The 9,544-nt window shown below is 37.5% G+C and overlaps 1 protein-coding gene and 1 long non-coding RNA gene across 6 annotated transcripts in view; both read right to left on the reverse strand.

The window, feature by feature from the left end:
* Positions 1–8,406, reverse strand: part of LOC122068915 (light-mediated development protein DET1) — a 67,025-nt gene extending 58,619 nt beyond the window's left edge. Inside the window, exons 1-2 of one of the 5 annotated variants that reach the window (XM_042632819.1) lie at positions 7,759–8,406; positions 7,483–7,607 (exon numbers count right to left, since the gene is read on the reverse strand). In XM_042632819.1, coding sequence (XP_042488753.1) covers positions 7,483–7,554 — 72 coding nt within the window. In that variant the 5' untranslated portion in view covers positions 7,555–7,607; positions 7,759–8,406. Of the gene's footprint in view, positions 1–7,343 lie in introns of all 5 variants that reach the window. The other 4 variants (XM_042632822.1, XM_042632821.1, XM_042632818.1 and 1 more) reach the window with 4 other exon arrangements.
* LOC122068917 lies at positions 3,680–5,946 on the reverse strand. Its single transcript, XR_006137289.1, has 2 exons — positions 4,133–5,946; positions 3,680–4,048 (listed from the first exon to the last, which is right to left on the reverse strand). It is a non-coding gene; the product is annotated as an uncharacterized LOC122068917 (long non-coding RNA).
* Positions 8,407–9,544: the final 1,138 nt, after the last annotated feature.

Raw genomic sequence — 9,544 nt, forward strand, 5'->3', positions numbered from 1 at the left:
GTTCGAAATCTCGCTGAAATTTCGGTGAAATTTCTGTATTTTGGCCTCTCTTTTTTTCTGTCGAAACGAAACATGGCACGAATCAATATGTGTACCATAACTCGGCTGAGATTTCGGTATCGTCTCGGCGAGATACCGAAACGATACATTCCAAGCCTTATAAATACCATATTTCGTTGAGACAGTCGAAATTTCGACTGTCTTGCATGTCTCACTAGTTTCGGTTCCATTTGCAAATTTTGAAACAAAAAAACACTCCAACAAGCCTCTAATTAGCCACATCATCACACATTTTGACTTCCAAATCTCTCCTACAAGAAGATCTACACATTCAAACCTTAAGAAATGTAAAGTTCTTTCTCTAAAACCATTTTTCTTTAAATAGTATATAATACATGTTGGATGCTTGTAGATTTTTTATATGTTTAACACTAGAGGCCGATCTATGACCTCACGGAGTCGAAATTTTTTTTGTTACATAAATATTTTTTTATTTTTCTGGTTTAAAAATTCGTTTTCCATTAACATACATTATTACTTTTTATGATAAATATTGCTTTAATGGATGTCAATTATATATATGTTAGTCACCAATGGTTGTTCTACGACTCCATCGGAGTGAAATTTTTTTCCAGCCAGTAATTATTTATTTTAATTTTTAAAAAATATGAAAAATAGATTAATAATTGAAAATTAATTTTAAAAATAGGGAAAAATACTGTTTTTATTTTAAAAATAAAAGAAAAATAGAAGATTGATATTAAAGTGTTTTGGAGCATACTATATGCTTGTTATGTTATACCATATTTGATTTCGTTGTATTATGTCATTAAAAATTTTCTAAAATTGATTAAAAAATAATTTTATGTAAGAATAAAATATAAGCAACTACCATATACTTGTAAGTTAATAATGACATTCTTTTTTCTATGCATCAGCATCAGGGTGATAAGCAACAAGATTGTATGGACATTGATAGTCTATCTACTTCTATTGGCAGAATGAGTTTGAATGAAGGGGATAGTCATCCTCACAGTGAGAGTAGAGGGAGTGGGCAATGGCGTGCCCCGTCATTTACTGGAGAGAGCACCTGATCGGAGTATCATGGACCTTATGGTCAATTCACTGGGATGGAGCATACATCTGGTTCATCCATTCCTAGTAGTAGTACTGACTATGGCTCCCAAACCCAGTCACATTGTAGTGGATTTGTGGACAGTTTATTCTCATACCCAGCCAACCCGTACATGTTGCCGGAACCATCAGTTGATGGTAGTTCAATGGCAGGTTCTTCTTCATACTATGGTGGTGATACGTACCCTAAGATAGGTTACCTTCAGTATGTAGATGACTCAGTCTTTTTGGCAGTTGTGGAGGACTACGTTCGATTCTTCTCTCAAACTATGACGTGGCATGCATCTGTGGTGCAGTCAGCATAGTTGTCACGGCGTCAAATCGATCCAAGGTGGTGGAGGGGTGGCTAATGGATTTGGCGATGAATCGCCCATTATGGCGTTGCCATGGCAGTCAAATCGCCCATGTGTCATTTTTTATTTTCCCTATTTTCTAAAGTTATTTAGTATGCTAGTTTTTTATTTCCCCGATTCTCTAAAGTTATTTAGCATGCTACAAGCCTATAATATATACCCCATAACATATAAAACCAACATTAAGCAACATCAAATCATTAAAAATCAATATAGCCCTATCAAAATCACCCTGCATTTTACAAAAAATCGACTGCCTAGTGAATCAAGCGTGACCTGGCATCCATGGCGATGCCTATCAGCCAATGGTGACCGCCATTTGTGAGTCACGTATATCGTAGCACTGCCATGAATTTCTTTTTTCGCCAGGACGCCAAATCGCCGCCTTGGCAACGCCATGACAACTATGGCAGTCAAAGGAAAATGCGCATCGACTCCATCGTACTGGGCGTGGAATCTAGCCAGGCCGTCATAATTCTTTCCAGTAGATAGTAGATAGTCATTATGATTACTGTTGTACTATTGTGTAACTAATATGCTCAGTGGATAACTTTAGTTGGGACTTGTGAATTAGGGAGTCGCATAGTATATTACTCTAATACTCTAAATATTAGTTAATTAATGCTGATGTATGTTTGATCATGGCTTAGATACATTATTTATTTGTTTCACTATCATATTATATCTTGTTCTAGCAATAAAACAGGTAAAATTTCCAAAACAGTTCGACGGTTGCTGCCAAACAAAGGTGCAACTCTAAAACAATGTCATATTCTAATATTTTTTGCATTTTTATGTTCTAAGCATGTTTATTAACCTTAAAATAAGCTACCCACCAAATTTCAAGTCAAAATATGGTCGTTTGACCACCGAAACAGGAAAAAAAAAATAACTCGGTCAAGATCTCCCCAAGTTGATGTTTTTGAACCCCCCAAAACAAAACGAAATTTCAAACCTTGGTCAAAAGACAGTTTTGATTTAGAAATTAGATTAATGTAACCATTGTTTCCATCACTCAATGACAACTTTTTCCAAGTTTTGATTGTATTTTATATTTGAACTATAGTAATTTGCTCTTTCTAGGTGCACATATCAAGTTAAATACTTAATAATATAAAACATATACAATAAATTATAAAAATATGTGCGTCAGGTTAACAACCGGCACTTATTATGATTAGTCATAATCGGTCAATCTTTTTGCATGGATCCTTGCGCTCATCCTTGCTTGGTATCCCCATGTAACCGACCCCATTAAGTTGGGATAAGGTTTTGGTTGTTTGTTGTTGTACAATAAATTATAAAAATAATATTCAAATTTTTTGCCCGACTTCTATTTTCATAATCAAATAATTCCTTAATCCGATTTTTATTTTGCCCGCTTTTTTTTATTGAACCCTTAAATTAACCAACCGAATTATTCCAAATAATTCTCCATCCAAATAATTCTTGAACCCGAATTTGCTAACTAGGGTGGAGCATGAGGATCCTGAGGTGATGATGATGGGTATACTGGTGGAGCAAAAAGATTCAGAGTCATCTCTTCTTCACTAGTAACTCCAGACTCCCCCTCAAGAGGTAACAATGAGTAGTAACCAACAGATTAATGAAACACATCCATTGTTACTATTGTACGCTGGCTAAGAGGATGGTAACACGTGTATCCTTTCTGTGTAGGAGAGTAACCCAGAAAGATACACTTCGTACTTCAAGGTTCCAATTTTCCTAGTGAGTGATGATCCCTAGCATAGTAGACACACTCCAAAGTCTTTGGAGGAATCAGGAATATGATTGATTAGGTAAGCTGTTGTGAGTACAGCATCACTCCAATACTGAGATGGAACCTTCTAGCAAACATCATGGCTCAAGCAATATCCAAAAAGTGCTTATTCTTGCGTCCAGCCACCCCATTCTGAGCAAGAGTGTCAACACAGCTTGTCTGATGAAGAATCCAATGATCAACTATTTATTTTTGAAACTGACCCTCCATGTACTCTTTTCCATTATCAGAACGCATAATTTTATTGAATTGAGTCTGAATCATTTTATAGAACCGCTCAAAACAACCGAACACTTCACTTTTATGCCGCATCACATAAATCCAAATAATTCTAGAGTGACACTCAATAAAGGACACAAACCACCTATTCCCAGAAATAGATGTCCAAAGAGATGGACCCCATACATCAGAGTGAACCAAATGAAAAATAGAAGAGCTTTTATTTAAAGGTAAATAACTGGAACAAGTCTGTTTAGCCAGATTACAAGCCTCACAAAAGAGTTTATCCCTAGTACATAATTAAACTAAATGTGGAAATAAAAGAGATAAGGCCCCAATTGGTGGGTGTCTCAAACGACAATGCCATTGAGTCAATTCAGAAGAAGCATAGGGTAGCTAATGAGGTGTTGTTGATGCTGCAGCAGTAGGGAGACAACCATTATCAAGCAAATAAAGACCACCACGCACCTTACCACATCCAATCGTCTTCCCCGTTTCCAAATCTTGGAAAATGCAATGGAAAGGAAAAAAGGTTACTTCACAGTTTAGGTCCTTCGTAAGCCTACAAATGGATAGCAAATTAGTAGTAAAATTAGGGATATGTAAAACTGAAGACAGAGGTATAAAGGAGAACACTTGATAGTACCCTTTGTAAAGACAGATGATAGGGTGCCATCTGCTACCCTAACTTTATCTCTGCCTGAGGTAGGTGAATCTTGGTGAAATAAACTGGTGGAATTGGTAATGTGATCAGTGGCACCGAAGTCAATGATCCAGGGAGTGGAGACGACTGATGCACAATAAACAAAAAAAATACATGAGTGAGCAAAATTAGAACCTAAAGGGACTGAATTGGCAGGAGTTGAAGAATTGGAAGCTGGAGTTCCTCTTGGGAGGGTCCAATATCAATTGCAAAGAGTGTCCGAAGTCTCAGCCTGATGGGCTTTACTTTTAGATCGACCTCGAGTACGCTTTGCCTCAAAATCAGTAGGTTTTCCATAGAGCTTCCAACAGTTGGCCTTAGTATGGTATGATTTTTGGTAGTGTTCACATTTAAAAATCTCCTTCGCATAATCACCAATTCGATTTGCTCCTTTAGAGGTAATAGCGGATCGAGTTTGTAGAGCTGAATTTTCAGTAGTAGGAGTATGTAGCATCGAGATACGGCGACATTCTTTAGTATAAACCATAGCAAAGGATTGTTCCAAAGTAGGGAAGGGAGATTTGCTAAGTATCTGAACACGAATCTGATCATAGATGACATTTAAGCCTGCTAAGAAATCATACACCCTAATTTTGTCCACATGTTCGGTGTAAGCAATACTGTCTTCAGCATTTTTTGGATGATAATCTGCATAATGGTCCAGTTCATACCATAGAATTCAAAATTTTGCATAATATTTGGACACAGAGAATTCCTATTGGGTAGTGGTACAAACCTTCTTGCGAAGTTCAAATACCTAAGCATCATTCCCTAGTTGCCCATAAGTTTCTTTGGCAGCAGCCCAAATCTAAGAAGCATTATCTAATAGCAAAAATCCTCGAGAAATAGATTGATAAATAGAACCAATCGAGTAAGACATTACTAAGGAGTCATTAGTGACCCATTTATCCTGAGGGTTACCCTCATCAGAGGGTTTTTCAATTTCCCTAAAATGTGTCCAGTGAGACCTCTACCAGCAATGGTAAGGCATGTAGATCTAGACCAGACGAGGTAATTAGTTCTGTCCAATTTCACAGAACTAGTCCCAAAAGGCATGTAGTCATTGCGACTTTGTCCATCAGACCCAGAGGTCACAGTAGTTACTCTAGACATGATTGAACTAGTAAAAAATCGACAATGAAAAAGGGGAATACCAGATCTTCAAAATCAACCGTCAAAAAGTTTCTATACTTGGATCGAATTGCCCAGTAAGGGTAATGAGATACTCCAAATAATATCAGGCTTGATGAAGAATTGTTAAGATAAGCAAATTAGGGTTTAAGGAGAAAACCCTAATTATCACAGAAGATGGGAGATTTGATACAGAGACTTGGCAGATGGGGCCACAAGTCTGGTCGATCTCCTCTGTAATGGTGATGATGATCTCAAAAATTCAGCCAATTTTGAGGAGAGAAGGTGAAGGTTTGTTAAGAAACTGAAAACCTAGATCAGAAATTAGGCTCTGGTACCATGTTAACAAAAATAATGGGAGAATGCTTGTGTGTCTTTAACTGATCACACAAGTCCCCTATATATAATATAAAATCATGATAGTCATGATAGGAGTCATGACTATCTTGATAGAGTCATAATAGGAGTACAAAACAGAAAAAATAAAACATTTACAATTATATACCCCCCATCCAGCCGGATGGGGGAGGGGAAACCCCCAATGTGCCCCTGTGGCACACTAATCCTTATTCTAACATTTATATTATGCATTATTCTACAATCAAGCAAAAGGGCTGAAATCTGAAAATTTATAAACTCCACTAAGTAAACCTATTTAGCCCACCGCCCCCCCCCCAAGTTAAATTAAAATTTTGCATGTGATAATAGAATATCACCACTTGAACTTCCAAGGATCTCACAAGTAATCAGGGTGTTCACCCCAACTGGACAACTATACCATAACCAAGTATTTTGAGCTTCTCATATCCCCTTGCTTGTGTGACCTTGAGATTTTCTTTTTATCTCAAGGGTGGAAATGGCCAACCATAAAGCCCAACCCTAAGTGAGTGCTAGCCAACATGGTTCAGGATCTCGGCGAGATCTCGCTACTATCTCATTTTTTTTAAAAGGCGAGACAAGATGCATGGCGAGATATAAATTGCAAAAAACTCGACCGAGATCTCGCCAAATCTCTCTCTACTTTTTTGAAGAAAAAACACTAAGGAACCAGGATTTTGGTGCTTTTGCTTGAAGATCTCCATTCCTACACTCATTGAATAGCGAATATTACCTCCACATCCACATTTGGAGTTATTTTTCTTACATATGATGTCTTTTAAATTCTTATAATTATGTTGTGCAATGTGTTGATTGTGGAATGTGGATTGTGGAACAAAGTATACTAACCCAAGGTTCAAAAAGTCGAAGATTACTTATATAGGCTACGAAGTCAAAGTACAATTTTAGGTTTGATATTTTAAAAACTGATCTTTCCATTGTGTTTAAAATGTCTAAAATAGGATAAATACCAACTTTCAAAGACTACAAATACCATATAACCACTGAAACCAGCCACCATGTCGACTGGGAAAACATACATGATCTCGGCGAGATCTAGCGAGATCTCTCTTTTTTGGATTAGTGAGATGGGGGGGGGGTGAGAGTGAGATCTTAAACCTTGCTAACCAGCTAATGTTCACATCTAGAATGCCCCTAATCATGAAATAGGGAACAAAAATACAAACTGCCATTTACATAAAACAAATCATAATAATGGTTTTATAATAAAATAAAATAGATAATACTTCGTATGAATTTTTGCAAAACCCTTTGACGATAAATCTTTTTGAACTAGCAAGCTATAGGTGCTCGCACACTTCTGTAACTGTCAAATCACTGCAATGGAACATTCGTGAGGACACAGGGATCGTGCTTTGTCCGCTTTCCTTGACTGTTATCAAACTATTAAGAGCCACATTATCCTCCTATGGTGGGAGGTGGTTCCGCAAAACCGGTCAGGAATAGTTTGCACCTTCTAGCCAAAATAACAGCATGTAACATGGCCAACGTTTATATCAAAGACATAAATCAGACAACACTGTGACAAGAGAAGACATCCAACAAATAGGCATGGTTCAAACTTTACAAGCGATCCAGAAGAAGGCATTCAGAGACAAGTAAAACTACTTTAAGGAAATAAAACCTGCATATTAATATATGATGAACCCAGCCAGTAAATAAACCGATATATCCATCAAACGGTAGGCAAAAGCAACTGGGATGATGCATCACCTACATATAAGCCTCAAAAAGGAGGGGACAACAAATAAGACAACCCATACACTGGTGCCGGGAGGAGGCGTGCGAATTTGACGCTCGAAAATCCTGGAGGTGAGGTTGTTGCCTTTGAACATTAGTACTGACGCAGATCCACACTGTTTCGTCCTCCTTACACTGTTTCTTCCTCCTTGTTCACCAATGGGATTAGGATTAAGATAACATACAGGAACCAAATAAGGATAAGAGGGGTCTAATGACACAAGGGGAGGGTAATATGGGAAATTAGGTTTAAAATAAAAAAGAAACACGAACTGTGGGAAGGCAAAGTCGTCCCTGACCTTCAGCCGAGACCTATGGCGGAAAAATAGAATTCCTTTGAGGGGAAATCTCCCTCAACACCAACCCAATCAATTTGAAATATTGGGAGAAGTTTACTCACCCCGAGAGCTATAGAAAGCAACGCACAACCTAGCTAAAAAAAAGCAAATATCAACGAAAAAAGGATGCTGAAACTTGGTACTGGCGGAGGGAAGGAGAAACTTGATCTGGAACGGTTCTGCAATGCATCCACATACCCAACTTTAGGTCTCAGATTCCACTGATAATATAACCCCAAGGTAGGTATTCAAGCCCCATAGTTTGAGACTGATGTATGTCTTACAAAACCCAGAATTTGCACCAGAATAGGGCATCAGAAGTAAAGGGAATCCCTGAAGGGCAAGAGAAATAGCGGAACAAGAGGATGAGAAGAAGGGGGAAGTATCACTGGGAAGAAGAAGAAGAGACAAGAGAGAAGTGGGGATGGAATCGCACAAGCCACACGACTCTTAAACCACAACTCAATATTCCATTTTATTCAATATACCTATCGATTACAACTTACTATTTATAAAACAAAATTAAAAGTCTTAATCTAAAACTGTCACCAAAATAATTGTAGTCTATATACTCTATGGTTGAAATTGAAAGAAGATCGATCTCGTAATGAGATCTAACTCTACGAGTGAAAAGTGAAAGGAAATGTAGCCCAACTGCCCAACTAAAAGATTTCGAGACAGAAATAAATAATAAAAATTCAAATAAGTAAATAAACTAAAATGTCCTATAGACCCCAACAAATCGACTGGACCCGAGCGTAGCTGTGTAAATCGGCCCGGAATCAGGTATTTAATTCGATTTTGATTTGGTTTCAAAGTATTCGAGTGATCCAAGATTGGATCAAATCCTACCTCAGTTCTGAAAAATCAGCAATCATATCCAACCTATCCGGTTCTTAAATTTGATTCCTACATGGTTTGGTTTTAGATATTGTACTCGATTTATAGCATATATATATCTACTATAATATCTGAACGTTTTTTTAGGGTCTGAGGACCAAGTTGGCATCCAGAAACTTATCTGCATGGGTTTCTTTAGGTAAGATGGAATATATCTCTCAAACCTAATTGAACTGAATTACTCGGGACCACTGCTTGCTTGACAGCTTTGGCTGCTCAACCCGATACCACCCGCGAGAGTGTCACGTACGGTTCCTTTGAGAAGGTATCATTGACAGAGACCTCCATTTCCTTGTGAATCATATCATGAAAGAGTGCAGTCATGGCTCGTTGGTACGTCGGTCCTACAACCGCCCAAAAAGGAACTACAATGATCTTGAATAGGAATCCTACAACGATAGATGTTATTGGTCTTAATCCTTTGGATTGGGATCTTACAACAAAATTAGGGAGATGATGAGAAAATTAATCTTTTCTCTACTCATTTCAATTTTGAATTCAAATTACTTATAAATCGGACCATAAATGATTTTGACCCATTTGGCGTGATTTAGGTATTGATTGGTGATTGCTCCAATATGGAAAACCATATCATCATTATCTACAAAAGGGATGTTTTGGGGGATCGATTAAAGAGCTAGTAAATCAATCCAAAGACAACCAATGTCTTTCCCTTCTCTCCTATAGTGAGTGTGTGAGAATGTGAAACCTAGATTGTTAAGAGAGGTGAATGTTTAGAACTATAACTAGACATCAACAAATAGGTGAGAAATGCTAACAATTAAATATTAAATGAATACCATGGAATGGGATAAATTATAGTCATAGCCCCTAAATTAGGGTGCAT

Source organism: Macadamia integrifolia, unplaced genomic scaffold, assembly GCF_013358625.1.
Source record: "Macadamia integrifolia cultivar HAES 741 unplaced genomic scaffold, SCU_Mint_v3 scaffold482, whole genome shotgun sequence".
NCBI classification, from domain to species: Eukaryota; Viridiplantae; Streptophyta; class Magnoliopsida; order Proteales; family Proteaceae; genus Macadamia; species Macadamia integrifolia.